This window comes from Amblyomma americanum, chromosome 1 (genome assembly GCF_052857255.1).
Source record: "Amblyomma americanum isolate KBUSLIRL-KWMA chromosome 1, ASM5285725v1, whole genome shotgun sequence".
In the NCBI taxonomy this organism is placed as follows: domain Eukaryota; kingdom Metazoa; phylum Arthropoda; class Arachnida; order Ixodida; family Ixodidae; genus Amblyomma; species Amblyomma americanum.
Genome location: NC_135497.1, coordinates 462,883,795 through 462,900,785, shown reverse-complemented (window position 1 = coordinate 462,900,785; position 16,991 = coordinate 462,883,795). Strand labels below are relative to the sequence as shown.

Below are 16,991 nucleotides of genomic sequence, written 5' to 3'. Positions count from 1 at the left end.
AAAAAAGTTTAGCAACACACTTGGAAATCAACATCCAAAGAACCGATGCAGTCCGGCGCAACGTTACTGTAAAGTAACGCTGGTCCGGCGTTCCTGTGGGCGGAGTGAAGCGAATGCGACGGCTGTTGGTCGGTGCGGGAAGCGCGGGCTGTGTTTCGGAGGCATACCTAAATCTCAAATGCCTTCGTGGAGCTCCGTTGACTAGAATGTATCTCAGCTGAATGCCGTTAAAAAAATCGCCAAGCAGCGCAAGGCGGCAGTCGTGTCGAGTGACATTAGCTTAGAAGGCATTCGAAACGCCATTTTTTAGAAACCCTCACCACCGTGGCGCGTTTTACTCTTGGGAGGCCAGAAGTGTAGATTGTATGCTTTCTGCAAAAAGCACAGTTCTATGCCTTCGGCACAGTCGGCATGTATTGAGTACCTGTACAGCGCAAAAAGAGCACTTCAGAGCAATGACAGCACAAGTCTGTATATTGTGAACGAGAAACTACTAAAGAAATGTCGAGACACGTAATTGAGGCCAGTAACCTACGTAACATCCAAATTCGTTTCGCTGAATGCCTTATTCAAAGATGTAAGTGGTTCAACCTATTGAGTTTCTCTGATCATAATCATGTTCTTAGGCAAAAGGGATAAGAAACTCTCCATCAGTTTCACCTCTAAATACCCCGAGGCTGCATGCGTGGCTAAAAAATACAACTCCTAATGCTCTATAAGCACTTAAACTCCGGCTAGTGTGATGCAAAGGGCAACGTTCTGCATACTGTCATCCAAGGATACAAAACTTTGCTCGGCATCTCACCAATATTAGTAAAAACTTCACACGCAAAATATATTTAACGATTCATACGTCGTCCACGTAAACTGAATGGTGTTTCTTATTACAAGATACCCGCACACTGTATTGTAGAGATTTTCATACATGGCTTCTTACTCGCACTTCTTGTGCGCGCATGTCAGGATTTTGCAGCTGCCACCTCGCGGAGATGAACATATGGCCCATCGGAAGCTTCCTTCCACTGCAGCTCACAATTTACTGGGCATGCAAATCAGAGAACAGCCGCAGCACCAGCATTTGCGCATCCAAAGGTATTTAAGCCACTCGCTTGGGTAGCGAATGATGCGGTGCTTTCCAGACCAACGCGATGTGCTTCACGTGCTTTACCTGAAAACAGTCATGCGATCAATCCATCGTGAAAAGCGCTCAGCAATGTCGCTGAGCAAGACACATGACTACAGCAGCCGCAGTTCTGTTCTCTGCGTGTGCTGCTCTGAATATGCGTGATGGAATTGGTTGCTAGTGAGCGCTCGCTCTGTCTACATCCCGACCATTCTTGCGCAGTGGCGCATAGTGACCAACTCGCCGATATCTCTGTTTTAATCAGTCACAACAGTCACGAACGTCTCGGGGGTCTTCACGAGGGATCGAGACCTCCTGCGCTAGAATGCCCCCCGCTACAAATCCAAAATGTTTCTGAGCCGTTATAACATTTTTCTTTGTGTTTCCCGCTTCCCAGAGAGGCATATTGATGATTCTAGTTTCCACTACAAGAAAAATTCAAAGCGCTAAGGACGGGGCAAAGTGAAAGGAGACACACATGCCAGTGCTTTGTCCCGTCCTTAGCGCTTTTGAATTTTTCTTGTCATGCATCAACTGGCCCGGCTGATTAGCTTCCACTATTTGTTTCCACTCTTAGTTTCCACTATTTTTTTATACGTCTTTATTTCTGCATAAAATAGGCCTAGCCTTGCGGCAGAAATGCGGGACTTCATGGGGGTGGAGGTGGGGGAAGGGGAGGAGGGCCGGTCGCCACTTCTTCTTCGAAGTGGGGTGGTCCTGTGGTTTGGTGTGTTTGTTTATTTTCATTCTATACGTATGCAGTTGTTGGTACACTGTAACTACACCCCGTTGTCTAAATTGACGTGTCAAACAGGCTGCCGGCCGCTTTCTCTCTCTCACTCGTTATTTCTCTCTCCACCTGTGCACGAATTCCTAGAGACCCTCTTTCGATGGAACCAGAAGCACAGTGGTCACAACCATGTGTGCGTGGTGATCCCCAACCCGCCTAAGAACGACCCCGTGCTGACGGCACTCACCAGGTCTTTGAAGAAGGGCGCGACGATGGCGCCCACCCGGCTGGCAGTGAGGGCACTGCCCAGGGCCACTGCCCTGACCATGGTTGGGAAGCATTCGGTGACCTGGACGCAGAGGGTGCTGTAGGCACAGTGCACCGCCAGCTTGCCCACCATCACTAGGCTCAGCTGGAGCCACACCATGTCTGCGGGGCGCGGAGGGAGCAGAGTTACTCAACGCTAGTATACCAAAGATGCCAAAAGTCGTTCAAGGAACAGCGATTTAGGTGCGATTTCTGACCTGAGCGCGAGCTTCCGTGCTGCTTTTTTCCTTTGAATGAGCAAGCTCAAGGAACGCGGAAGAGATCAGGCCAGCAATGTGAACCCCCAGGAACTCATCCGAGTTCTTAGAAAGCACGCAGCACGCACGCGCAGGCGCAAACTGCGTTTACTGCGTTACCTAAGTTCTCTCAAATACACTTGCTGCGACGGTGATTTTGTCGCTTCCATGTCAAATGTCAAAAGCGCACACGATATTATTTTAGAACTGCGTTAATGGCGTGCAGAGTTGTTTCAATGCATTCTCTCGGCAAGTGTGGTGGCAGTAGAGGCATAGGACCAGCTGCGGTGGCTCACAGGCTTTGGTGTCGGCCGCTGATCCGAAGGACGCGGTAACGATTCCCGGCTGCGGCGGCCGAATTTCGGTGAAGGCGAAATGCAAATAACGGTGGATTGCTGTACGACATCAGAACACGTTAAATAATCCGTAGAGTGGTGAGCTGGGCGAGTCGGTACATGATTGCAGAAAGAAAACCAGTGCAAAAGACGGAGACACAGAACAGGAACACAGGACGACGCTTGACTATCGACTGCATTTATTTCAGAAACGATCACAATTATACCCTTCAGTATCAAACCACGCTTGCGCACACATGACAGATTTACAAGAAACGGTAGACTGACAAACATCAGGACCGCAATCAATGTGCGACACGTTACGTTGAGGAGTTCAACAATCTAATTTCTTTAATAGACTAAGCGTCGTGTCACTTACACTTCGTTCTGCTTGTTTAACGATATGGTTTGCCTCTAGAATTTCGCGTTGACTCTTAGTTTTACCTGGCCCAAAAATTGAAGCCTTCTTAAAGAGCGGAGTGCATTTGTGCTTGGTTTCCGACGCGAAATTCTAGATGCAAACCACATCGTTAAACAAGCAGATCGCTGTGTAAGTGACACGACGGTTAGTCTATTAGATAAAGAAATTAGATTTTCGAACTCCTTAACGTAACGTGTCGCCCAATGATTGAGGTCCTGATGGTTGTCAGTGATGCAGCAATCTACCTTTTCTTGTAAACCTCTCATGTGTGCGCAAGCGTGGTGTGATACTGAAGGGTATAAATGTGATCGTTTCTGAAATAAATGCAGTCGATAGTCAATCGTCGTCCAGTGTTCCTGTTCTGTGTCTCCGTCTTTTGCGCTGACTTTCTTTCTGCGTTAAAAAATCCCTGGCGATTTAAATTAATCCAGAGTCCACTACGGCGACTCTGATAGCGCTCGTGTCGCTTAGGGACGCTAATGCTCGCATACCATACCATACCGTACCAATAGGGGTGTAAATAATTAACGCTATTGTAAAACATAAGGTACCCAGGCCATCGGCTTCTCTGGGAAGAGCATGGTCCTGAGAAAAGACTGGAAATCTTCTGCAAGTGACTTAGAAAGTGTGCTGCCTTTACTTTTGTTCTCCAGGCGACTGTACCGAGTTTCTCGGCCGTGTGGCGTGCAGTATTGCCCCGACAGAGGTTTGAAAGCGTTCGGGAAATATTTGCTTTCCGCGGCGGCACCTATCCTCCCTGCCGGTCTGAACGATAGTGTGCTACCCAATCTGTGGAAAATTGCGTGCTTCCTTCACTATAATCATTTCATTGCTTATTGGAACAGGACATGCGAAATGTATCGCACGCAATCTTGGCTCAACAAATGGCAGTGTACACTTCTCCAAAAGATAAGTTTTCAGAGTTGCTGGTCGCAACGCGACATCGTCGCAGATGGGAATATTTTCACGCAGAACTAGGCGCACGTTTTCATTTTATTTCGCAGCTGCTTATTGTCTTCAGGAGGTCACTCACGTGCTATGGGCGATTTTTGCGAAATCGACGCCATGGGACGGCTGCGCCGCAAGCTTGTCGACATAGAGGATGGCCGCGTGCGGAAACACGTCGCTTATTGCTCTGCGATCGCTTTGCCGGAGCACTCGGGCGTTGCTGTCATAGTTTTTTTTTTTAAACATTCTAAAGGCAGCTGCTATATGAGATATTTGCTCGCCATTGAGGTAGAAGGGCCGCTAAGAGTTACTGCGCAATTTTACTGGTGCCAGCAATACAAACAACTTCCCTCACTGCAGCGCAACGAACGGGACAAAGAAGGACATAGGCAGGGACACAACACAGCGCTGACTCACAAATGAGCGGTTCGAAGGGTGCCGCGTTTGTGGCGTTTTTAAATTTGTTGACGACTACTTCGTGTTTTTAAAGTGTGACAACATTGAATTCGAGCAGCAGTTTCTTCATATTTTTTCAGCGTTCTTGGAGCGCCTGAAACCGAATATTTTAACACACGAAGTACCCCTTAATAATTTTGTCAGGTTTTTAGCCCTCTCACTTAAATTCACTTCATCCTATGCATGTTGGGCTTTTGAGCCCCGTGGTCAAAAACCCATCCTGCCATATTCATCAGCTCAAGTTCTGGAAAAGAACAATTGTGCACTCAGTTTTTGACAATGTTGTAAAGAAAACATATGAGCACAGGTTGGAGCAATGGTTCCAATACCAAGTAGATCGTTTGACACAGGCCGTTATCCCTCAGAAAACTTGGTTTCCGTCGCAGAAAAACTGCAGAAAAAGTTGAGGTCTGATGTCAACAGCAAAATTATAGAGGAGGAAAACAAAAAAGTTTCCGTTGTGCCAATCTGCATCAGGTCTCGCACAAGAAGAAAATTGGAAAGCATGTGAGGGCTGACGTTGTGTTTTGGGCACCTATCCTATTGTCCAGCCTGGCGAAGAAAGTCATTTCGGCCAACAGTGAGCCACGCGGCTGCTTGAAAAGATATGCAAATTAATTTGTCTCCTCTTTGTCTGCTCTTTGCCGCTATCATGTGGAAAGCTACACGTCGGCCAAACTGCATCAACGAAAAATTAAAAGAGCATGTTTATAATGTCGCACGTGCCCCCATCATAAGCCACGTAGCGAAACACTGCAGAAACTGCAAAAGTGATGATGGCGAAGATGATATTGATGCCTAGAGCCATTGCACGAGCGCGATGGGATAGGTAGGAACAGCGACTCGCTGACAAAAGAAATTATAGTAGCGCACATGATAGCAAGGCTCCGGGAAGAATGTATCAGCGCTCGGTCCATAATGCTGTCAGAAAAAGAAAAACGTTACCTCGACTACGAATGTGGACACGTGCGTGCTTTATTTTAAGATTTTTTGATACTTTTTGTTTTCGCTGCATGACTTGTGTGCATTAGTTTCCGTTTCTGGCCGCCAGTTGGGTACTTATTCCGGCTGGCCAGCTAATAACGATTTAAGTTGTGAGTTAGCGCTGTGTTGTGTCCATGCGTGTGTGATTCTTCTATGTCCAGTTCGTCTCACTGTAGTCATGGTATATCGTAACCAACTCGCCCAGAAACTTCGTTGTCAAACAGAGCTTGGGACCAGGAAATCTTTCCGCAGTTTTAATATAGTTGGAGAATCATGAAAAAGGGGGGGGGATGCTTATCAGGTACTCAGCATCCATTTCGAAGCAGATGAGTACCCGGGACCAGAAGGGCCTATGCAAAAACTATTTGTTTTAACAAACACCGGTGAGCACAATTGACTAGCGGAGGCCACCATCTAAGGTCAAACAGTTTTGTGCCTTACTGTGTCCCTAATTACAATCCTTTTTACTTTTTACAGCATGCGTGCACGGGGTGGTAAAGTGCTTTCTTGGCCATGGAAAAGTGGGGGGGGGGGGGGGGGAGCGATAAGATAATTTAATTCGAATGCCCTTCCATTCTGGTTCTTTTTGCACTACGTTATTTGACCGCCGATCCGGATAACGAGAGTGCAATAACTACAAGAATGACAATTGGGGGGAGCGCATGAATGGCAGTCTCCCAATATCCCTCAAGAGAAAACTATATAACAGATGCATCTTACCGGTACGTCGCTATCGGGAAGAAACGTGGAGGCTAACAAAAAGGGCTCAGCTTAAGTTAAGGACAAGGCAGCGAGCCATGAAAAAAAAATTGGTAGGTGTAACGTTAATAGACCGGAAGCGGGCAGAGTGGGTGAGGGAATAAACGCGCGTTAATGACGTCCTGGTCGAAACCAAGAGGAAGAAATGGGCTTGGGCAGGGCATGTACTGCGAACGCAAGATAACCGCTGGTCCTTAAAGGTAACGGATGGATTCCAAGAGAACGCAAGCGTAGCAGGAGGCGGCAGAAGGTTAGTTGGGCGGATGAGGTTAGGAAGTTTGCAGGCATAGGGTGGGCGCAGCTGACAAAGGACAGCGTTAACAGGAGAGACGTGGGAGAGGCCTTTGCCCCGCAGAGGGCGTAGTCACGCTACTGATGATTGGTCGGCTCCCTCGCTGTGACTGACATCAGTGAGAACTGTCGGTAAGAATTAAATAAAATCAAACGAAAATGATTTTCTAATAGCGTAGCTACATTCAATACATGTTACAAAACAATGCCCGGGAAAGCCGACCTCATTGTTCTCACTTTTTATGTGTTCAAGACGATTAGAAATTGGTAGCCGTATTTTAAATAACACGTGGTCAATAAGTCATGCGCCCAAAGGAAAACAAAAAGGCAGCCCTTCCTCAAGCGACAGGGATTGGCAGCGCAAGCCCTCACCAAATCGCAGACTGTCGTTGGGTGGCGCTGGCCTGCAGTGTTAAATGCGGGAAATTGCTTGCCTACTTTTGTCGTTCTCCTGTTCATTGTAGACAACAGCCTCCATCGTCGATGTCATCGATCTTAAATTCTCGCTATAGCGTTCGTCGACCGACTACCACTTCCGTTTGACGCTGACTGTGTTCAAACGCCCGAAAGCGATTTATTAGTTGTCTATAGTTTACTCCTTTAAAGTCTAGAGAAATCAAAGACTGTCTCAGACGATGTTGCCGCCATCGGTAAAAAAGCGTGAGCCTTACGGGAAATTTTAAACAAACGAGATTTCACCGAGGCTGCCTGTAGAGGGAGAACTACGTAGCGCCGCCATACTGGCACATGGCTCCCCTTGTAGGTCGAGTGCTACTGCTTTGTGTACATAGTCGTGCTTTTTCCACTATAGTTATCATTAAGGGTTGGAAAAGTCATCATCATTCTGACTACACCCACTGCAGAGCAAAGGCCTTTTCCATGTCTCTCCAATTAACCCTGTCTTTTGCCAGCTGCATCCATCCTATGCCTGCAAGCTTCCTAATCTCATCCGCCCACCTAACCTTCAGCCGCCCCTGTTACGCTTGCTTCTCCGGGAATCCACTCCGTTACCCATAAGGACCAGCGGTTATATTGCCTTCGCACAACATGCCCAGCCCATGCCCATTTTTTCCTCTTGATTTCGACTAGATTGTCATTAACAGGCGTTTGTTTTCTGACCCACTCTGCCCTCTTCCTGTCTCTGAATGTTACACCTATCATTTTTCGTCCGATATGTCGCTGCTTTGTCTTCAAATTAAGTTGAACCCTTTTTGTTATTCTCCATGTTTCTGCCTCATAGGTGAGGTACCGATAAGATACAGCTGTTTATACTATTCTCCTTAGGGATATCGGCAAACTGCAGTTCATTATCTGAGAAAAGCGGCAAAAAGCGCCCCCCCCCCCCCGCACCCATTATTATTCTTGCAGTTATTTCCATCTCGTGATCCGGATCGGTGGTCATCATATACCTGCCCTAAGTAGTCGTATTCGCCTACCACTTCTAGCACGCGTTCCCTTGATGGACTGTTGAACATTACCTTGGTTTTCTGCATATCAATTTTTAGACCCAGTGTTCTGCTCTAACTGTCCAAGTTTTTAATGATGCTTTGCAATTCCTTTCTTGAGTGGCTTAGCGAGGCAATGTGATCAGAGAATCACAGATTACTATGGCATTCTCCATTAACTCTCATCGCCAGTCGCTCGCAATCAATGCCTCTGAATATCTGTTGTAAACAGGCCGTGAATAGAATTGAAGAGATTGTGTCTCCCTGCCTGACCCACTTGCTAAATGGAAAGGCGTGCTTAAGTTTTGAAATATTGGTCTATACCAGCTACAGAGTATCGTAACGTCAAGACTGTTACAACTGCAGAGCACACCCTCTTTTGTTCTTGCTTTGTTTGAAAGAGTTGCTTTGCGGAGAGTGAATGATCGTCACATCACAAGTAACATATGTGCATTTCATTAGATGTGAAGTGAGTAGTATTGCAGGTTAAAATATTCTTTCAACTGGTGAGAATCCTTAACATATGAGTTTGTGTGCGTATGAGGTACATATGCAAGCTGCTCCAGAGAAGTTGGTCCACAATTTTTAAAAATACGCTTCTTGAGGTACACAGGTGGCTTCTGTGGGACTATAATAGCACTGGTGGCGAGCATCAGGACTGAGGTGAATCTTGCTGACTAGTATACTGGTTAGTTAAGCTCTGAGAAGCGCTTGTAGCTGGGCGCGTTGGTTCATAGTTAGAAAAGACGTAATAGCGTAAAAGGGCAACATGGACGTAGTGAGGAAAGAGGACGAGCGCTTTCGAACACTACGTTCGGGTTGCCTTTTGCGCTACTACGACTTTTCTAACTAAGCTCTAATAGTTATATTTTCACTATTACACTTAGGCGCCTGGTTGCAACCGGTGATTTCTTGCTGGCCTTTAGTAATAGCTAAATAAGTTTTTAGAATTTCTAAAACCCGATTACCCTGGGTGCTGTGGCTTAATAAATTTTCGCCATAACGGGAGCGAGCCACCGCATCTAACAGTTTACGTCTCTCGGTGCCGCACGCCACCTTCACGTCCGGGGGCTTTAGCGTCGGGGGCAGTGTCTGGTGATACAGCTGGAGCAGGACGTCTTCCATAGATAGGCGAAAACTGATAATGGTGTGCGGTAGGAAATGTCAGTCCTCCACACATTAATGCAGGCGGTAAAGGATGACGTGCTCCATTAGTTTTCGCAGGCAGAGACAGAGAGAGCGAGAGAAGCCTTTAATGAAAAAACAGAGAATTTAGCCGGCGTTTAAAAATCACTGGCATGCAACTTTTGCGTGAGGAAGGGAGTTTGAGAGGAAGGAGGTAAGGAGGTTAGTGAAAAATTGTGGCATCCCGACGAGGCGATTGTCACAGCGTTTAGTATAGCCTTGCTGGCACCGCCTCTTCGGTACGTGGCGAGCGCTGGCCGCGCGAGTCACCATACACGAAAATCGGCAAAGAAAGCCGCGGATGCACTGTGGCTCTCGAAGTAAAGCTAAAGCGAGTAAGAGTGGCTACTGAGGGCCGCTCCCTGTGTGCGGTTACCACTATCTGTGAGCCCACCTAGATTACGGTACGTCTTTCATGCAGTGCGTTTCTTGCTTACATTTACTTTAGACGATGAGACAGTTTGTGAATTTTTTGTAAACCACATTCACTCTCAGATTTGGCGGGTGGCAGGAGGGTCCTGACTGGCAACTGGGCACTCTCTCATCCACCATACTGTCGTGAGGTTCGAAACTAAAAGCCGGAACTTAGGGATGCTTCCGGCTCAGAAGACGCTGCACAAAGGGAGATAGGTAGGGCTTAGCGCACCAGCTTCCCCAATAGGCGTGGCGAAGGGGGCTGATAAAAGCGCCCTCCGCCACTTCTTAGGTCCGGGGTAATTATCGAATAAGCAGGACAACAGGACTGTCTGGGCTCGTTGGAGGCGACTGCCATCTTGTTGCGCGCCATAGTTGCCTGCATAGGCGCGCCGCGCAATTGACATTACTGGAATAAGCCGTATCTCTGCCCATAAATATAACGGCCGCAAATGGGGTCAACGCTGGCCTTCATGTGCAGCCATTGTGAACAAGTGAGCCCATTCTTTGTTTTCCTGGGTGCTTTGTGGACCCCTTTTGATAAAGAATTCGCACTAACTGCACCTCACGCGCTTTATACCACATTGATAGTTTTAGGCTATATGTGACACGCAGCGCAAGCGGCTTCTGTGGCAGAATGCGGACCTGTGATTGTGTACAAAATTGAAAGGAAAAAAGGTTAATTTTGTAACACAGCTGCCCGAGAACTTGACTCCAAAATTCATGAGAAGTTTCTGCTGCCCTTTTGAAAGAGGCATTGACGGATCGTGCGAAGAACAACCAACCTAGTACGCTTGCGGCGCTGTTACCGGAAGTTTCAAAACCCGTGTGAAATATTGTCCGAATGAATATTGCTTCGGACAGTGCGTTTATCAATCCGTCGAACGCTTTGTCTTGACTTAATCCGTGGTGGTTGTCTATTTCCTTCACTACTGATGCAGCTGCAACCATTAGTTCGCAGTCATGGTTCAAGTGCTGGCTTTCGTGCATGACAGCGCCGATACTGCAAATACTGGGCTCGCACTTACTGGCGGGCACGAAGATCAGCGCCAGGCAGACCAGCATAGCCGGAACATAGAGGAGGTAGCAGATGATGCGCCGTGGAACGTAGTTGATGAGCAGCACGTTCACCAGCATGACGGGCAACTCCAGGAGGGACACCAGGAAGAAGTTGAGGAACGGGTTGCCGCCGAAGTCTGAGATCTTGTAGATGAGATCATAGTATACCAGGACCACCACGGCGCTGAGAAAAGAGCACAGTCGTTGGAAGGGAGAAGAGGTTAGACAGCGCAACACTTGAATTCTGCGCGGAACCAGGCCTGAAAACGTTTTTTGCTCAGGTCCTTCAGCAGTTCAGGTGATTTTTTTCCAGTGCTACCATTTGAAAATAATTTGCCGACTTTTCGCTGCGCTCATTATGCTGGTATTTTTCTGATAGACGAGCAGGAAACGGAATGCGTGATGCCGGTTGAACGTCGGAGTAGTCTACTGATGAGACTTAGTTCTTGATGATTGTGTTGAATTTTGTCCACGGTGATCGTCGCTAACTGAACGCAGTTTTAAGGCAGTGTCATTCTGCACCGGCAGCTTCCTCTATATCACAAATCACTTATTTGCAAAGCTTTTTAAGATTTCTTTCGACGATGATATTATTAATGAAAAGCATATTACATCAAAATGATGCTATATTTAGCACCCATCTTTAACAGCACGACCACTTGAATTATACGCGCGCGAGAGAGAGAGCAGAGCTCTTTTCCTCTCGATTCGCAGAAGAAAGCCAAAACGTTGCATTCGTGGTCTTCACTAAGGCTGGAAATTACCGCTTGTCTTCAGTCTTACTGTTAAACGACGGCAACTTTGCCTCGAAACATTGCGGATACGAGTGGCAATGTATTTCCTCTTCAGTTATTATTTTATCCTAAAGAATACACGCAGCCATATTTTTTGCTAGAAGCGACCGGTTTTAAAGCGCCAACTCTTAAGGCAAAGGTACCCGGCCTATGTGTAGTAGTTCTGGCTCCCAACACATACGCCGGACGGATCGCAATTGGAACATAGGGGAGGAATATAGTGCAAAGTGGAGCAGAGCGGAGTAGGCGGTGAGCTTCTCTATAGAAATGGGCAAAACGAATGCGGCGCCCACACAAACTCTCCTCAGTTGTCGCTGCTGTCCTGCTCACTGTTACTAAGAGAACAGCAGGAGGACAGAAACATGGACAAGTTGGTATGATGTCATGGTGACTCTCTCGTCCCTGTCTTTTGCGCTGGCAGATTCACCATGGGTCGTACGGGTTTCGAAACGTCTTTTCTTTTTCGACGTAAGTCCGTGAGCTTCGTCATCCTTTTATGAGACATGAACTCCGGTTGCCGAAGTCTCCGTAGGCTATTCGAATAGCCGGTTCAGATAAAAAGCGTTGCCAAGAAAAAGGCTATTGCAGCACTCAAAGATAATTTTGCCGCCGCGGTGGCTCAGTCGTTATGACGCTCGGCTGCTGACCCGAAAGACGAGAGTTCGATCCCGGCTTCGATATACTCGCATTAGATGGAGGCGAGATGCTAGGGACCCGTGTGCTGCACGATGTCAGTGCACGTTGAAGAACTCCAGGTGGTCGAAATTTCCGGAGCCCTCCACTACGCAGTCCTTCATAGCCTGAGTTGCTTTGGGACGGTAAACCCCCATATATAAGACAGGCAATTTCTGCGCACGCTGTCCGTAAAGAAAATGCGATTTTGTGTCGACGCTGCGTTGCTTCACTGCCATGTCCACTCCTCGCGGCCGTCGCTTCTTGAGGCTTGTGGGCTGAATTCAAGGCAATGTCAACCGGCAAACGTGCGGCGACGACAAACGTGCGAATAGCCAAAGTGCAGGCGCTTAAGAGACCCAAGAAAGATGCCATGGTCATCAAGTATGGGCTCTTCAAGCAGGTGCCTACCGAGAAAGACGTGAGGGTCCTCAATTTCGGGCCCGCTAGGCAAAAGGCACTCGTGCCAAAATCAAGTTCCCGACTTACGCAGAATTATAAATCACAGGATAAGTAATCAGAAAAAGAAAAGGGGAACTAACTAGCGCTCATTATTCGCCCTACCACCAAAGTGTGATCAAGCTGTATTTTTCTTTTAGTTCCTTCCTAAGTGCAGGGCTTGTCATGAAGCATCTGAGTTGAAAGTCCAGTTTCCCAGCTGGCGTGACTAATGAACAAACCGTTTCAGTTTCTAGGGAAGTTTTTGCGATTTCAGTCAGACGGAATGCAAATTTGCATTGCCTAGTGCACTGAGTAAGATAAAGAGGAACGCCGACCCAGCGTCCCGGGTACCAGGAGCTTTGCGCTGTATACTCTCTCCGCTCACCGACGCGGCTTTGTGCACGCTTTATCTATTTCACTAGCCCCCTCGCAAGTAAAAACAAGTGGACGCGCCATTTCCTAGCATCGCTGCGAACGAAGTGCGGGGCCACCAGCGGGTGAAGAACACAGCTGCTCAAAATTGCCTTTAGCGAAAAGGGGCGCTGTGGTAGTCCATTTATCACGGAGGGGCGCAGGAATACCGGCATGTTGTTTTGAATTCGATCTGGCTATTGTTCGGCAGAAAACAGGATGGAGCCATAACAACACTTTTCTCGATACAATCCGCTAAGAAATGCTCTGAAAGATACAACAACATTCCTAACACTCCCGTTAAATTCATCGTCATCATCAACATGACTACGCCCTCTGCAGAGTAAAGGGCCTCTCCTAGTCTCTGCAATTAACCACGTCCTTTGCTACCTGCGGCCACCGTGTCGCCGCAAACTTCTTAATCTCATCCGTTCAACTAACTTTCTGGCGCTCCCTGCTACGCTTGACTTCTCTTGAAATACACTCCGTCACCCTTGTTGGCAACGGACCGTAAGCTGATAGGCCTGTAGTTTTTCAAGTCCTTGACGTACCCTTTAGTATGAATTAATATAGTGTTAGCGTTCTTCCAAGCTTCTGGTACTCTCGAGGTCATAAGACATTGAATATACAGGGTGGCTAGTTTTCCTACGACAATCTTCCGTCCTTCAACAGATCTACTGCTACATGATCCTCACCAGCTGCTTTCCCATTTCGCATTGCTCCTAAGGCTTTCTGTACTTTCTCTTTTGTTACTGGCGGGATGTCTCATTTAGGTCTGATTACATTGGCTACTGTACAGATATGTGTAGAACTCTTCGGCTACTTTTACTATCTTATCCTATTGCTAATGACATTGCCCTCTTTGTCCCTTTGAGCATACATCTGGTTTTTGCCTATGCCTAGCTTCCTCTTCGCTGCTTTTAGGCTTCCCCGTTCTTTAGAATATGCTCTATTCCCTCCATATTAAACTTCCTCATGTCGGCTGCCTTGCGCTTATTTATTAATTTTGATATCTCTGCCAGGTCTATTTTGTACGCAGCGTTAGACGCTTTCATGCTTAGGCGTTTCTTCATCACATATTTGTTCTCCTGAGTCAGCTTTCCGGTGCCCTATCGAACCTTCCTACCGCGTACTTCTACTGCCCACTCCGCAATGGCAGCTGTTAGATTATCGTAAAATGTTTGAACAATAAGATTGTTGAGGGTGGTTGATTGGGCTAATTGGTTTTTCATTATGAAGAAGGTAGCGCTCGGCAACACTCACAACACGAAGGAGACACCACGTGCGCTAACTTTCAGCTGAATGTTTATTCAATGCATGCATATCTTCTTATAAAGAATGCGTGCATCAGAAAATAATCAGCAAGCCTATCACACTGCAATTCACTTGCGCCACACATTCTAACTTTACCTCGCGCAATCAAGAAAAAAACATCTACTTCTTTAATATAAATATAGAAGGCGTGCTCAAACATTTACTTTCTAGTCTTTTTATCTGCCTTGCCTTCATGATCTCTCTTAGATGTTTACTGTTTCTGTTAATGACATCACATCCATTAAAGCTTGGAGTACACGCCTTCACGATTTCGTAAGTTTTTATTGCGTTCACACCACCGGTCATTAAGACAGCATCCGGTCCGTCCTACATAAACTTTACCACACGACAGTGGCAGGGAGTAAACAACTCCTTCTGTGCACCCAACAAATTTCTTCCTGTGCTTCTTTGTGCAGGTTTGTTTCTTTGCAGGGAGGGCATTTTTCATATTACATAATCTTGTAAGGTTATTATGGGCTGAAAACACAATTTGAAGACCTGCTCGCTTGACTGTTTTCTTCAGATTATGTGATATCTCATGCATATGGGGAATTACTGCTACTTTCTTACATTTTTCCGGCTCGCCTTCACGCTCGTTGCGAATCGTCCTTTCTGCTACCTACACCAAAACATCTAGGGGATAACCCGCTTCCTGTAGCCGTTTTTCTTCCTCCTGTAAACTAGCTTCCAACAGGTGCATGTATGACTTTTCCAGATTCAGATGAGCTGTGAATTTGCAGAAAACAAGAAAATTCGTTTCCTTCATCTCAAGCTAGTGTGTGAAGACCACACGTTGTTACATTCCGACGCCCGCCCGTCTGTGCTGGCAGCGTGGTCAGCAAGGCTCACCTGCTGGAAACCAGCACTAAGCTTCTCCGGTATGGTTCCGAGCCACGCGGTACGAATCGCTCCCACGTTCGAGACCCGAGTACCGAGAGCGTCGCCCAGGTGGATTCCGGGAACCAAGCAAGGGAAGCGAGGGCCCGCGGAACGCCGCCGCAGCCAGCGTCGAGCACCTGACAGCACCGAGTGCTGCTACACTGGACAGACTCTTGGCGAAGCGGAGAGGCCGCCGCAAGGATCGAGTGGCAGCTAATCATCTATGGCCGTGACTAAGCTGAAGGGACCAATGTGGCCTCATTCCCGGACTACGGCAGCGGGATGGCGGTCGTCGTCCGCTAATCTTCGCAGACGTGCAAAAGCCGAAGCGACTCCTTTTGGCCACTAGACCCGACCCTGCGTTCTTGTCCGAGCGTCGACTGACTTCTAAAGAACAGGTGTCGGTGGTGCGTGGAATCTTTCGGCTGGCTTCGAGATCATACCCCTCCGCTGTCGACGTGGACACAAGGGCATCCTCCTCTCTCCCTGGCTCGACACATGACAGTGGCGTGTCCCTATGTACGTTGGTGCGTGTTTGTGCGTGCTAATACAAGATAGGCCACTCCCACCCTGGCGGAAACGTCATCAGCCTGGGGAATCTGGGGAACAAGAACTGTATAAAACTGGACAGCGAGTGCAGTGAAAATCGTGCTCCCATTTGGTGCTCCTCTTCTGTGCTCCCACTTAACGCTCAGTCGTGTTCCCTTTTGGGTGCTCCCATTGTGTGCTTCATTTAGGGATCATGCTCCATTTTAAGGCTCCTTAAGTCTCCTTTTAAGATCCTCTCTTCGAAGAGAAGTTCCTTTTGACCTCCATGTAAATAATGTAAATAAACCCTCCAATAATCTTCCTCCCATCATCCAACTCCTTTAACTCCTCAGCAGTCCTGTCCAGGCGGTGGTGGCGGCGGTTGGAGCAAGCGTCGTTCCTAACCCGTGGTCTCGTCGGGAGCGACTCCGAACCCCCATCCAGCACCGTGCTGGACCTATGCGCCTCGTACTAACCAATCCCCGCTTTGGTATCATTCGGCACACTCGAAGTTTATAGACCACCTGTCTCAAGAAGGCGCTGGAAAAGCCACGTGTGCACTTGATAGAAGCTAGTTTCCAAGAGCAAGAAAAACAGCTACACAAAGCGGGTTGTCCCCAAGATCTCACTTTTCCATTTTTTTATACTGGCCTAGACCTGCTTTTTCTTAATAAAAAATGTATCTCCTATATCTCTGTGTTTTTGAACTGTATTTTGAAGCTCTTTATTTCTCCGCCCTGGTTTCGTAATAGCTTGTTTATTTTCTTTTTGTTTTTTCTTTGTCACTGTGAATCAACGCTTATTTTCGTATAGGTATTTAAATACCTTAGCTGCCCACCTGTTATCGTCCAATTTCCTCAGGCGTTCTCCTTATAGTATTTTACTCTGAGCTTCCCGTGCTTCGAACGATGCCCAGCCCATATCCCCCTGTGCTGCCTCGTTTCACGTTTTGCCATGTGTAGCGAGTGCTATAATCTTCCAACAGCTGTCTGGTTTATATCTAATCTTCACAGAACTTCTGCCCTTAGGCACAAAACTGCATCCCTGATAGTAAGGTCTACGAACAGCGGCGCCATCTGGAAGGGGCCAATAAAAGCTCGGCATTATCTTCTGAAGAACGTGTTTCGTTTTCTTGTTTTACCACTTGGTATACCTCTCGCACCGTTATATCTACGAATTTTTGCAACTTCCCGTCTCACTGATTTTGTTGCAAGGCAGTTGTGCGTTTATCGATAATTT

At 47.3% G+C, this 16,991-nt stretch overlaps 1 protein-coding gene across 4 annotated transcripts in view; it reads right to left on the bottom strand.

Moving 5' to 3' along the window:
• The window catches only part of LOC144116035 (solute carrier family 22 member 4-like), a 211,713-nt gene that overhangs the window by 21,329 nt on the left and 173,393 nt on the right, over positions 1-16,991 (bottom strand). For all 4 annotated transcript variants that reach the window (XM_077650698.1, XM_077650701.1, XM_077650699.1 and 1 more), the window contains 2 exons: positions 10,683-10,897; positions 2,101-2,282 (listed from right to left, as the gene is read on the bottom strand). In XM_077650698.1, coding sequence (XP_077506824.1) covers positions 2,101-2,282; positions 10,683-10,897 — 397 coding nt within the window. The remainder of the gene's footprint in view (positions 1-2,100; positions 2,283-10,682; positions 10,898-16,991) is intronic.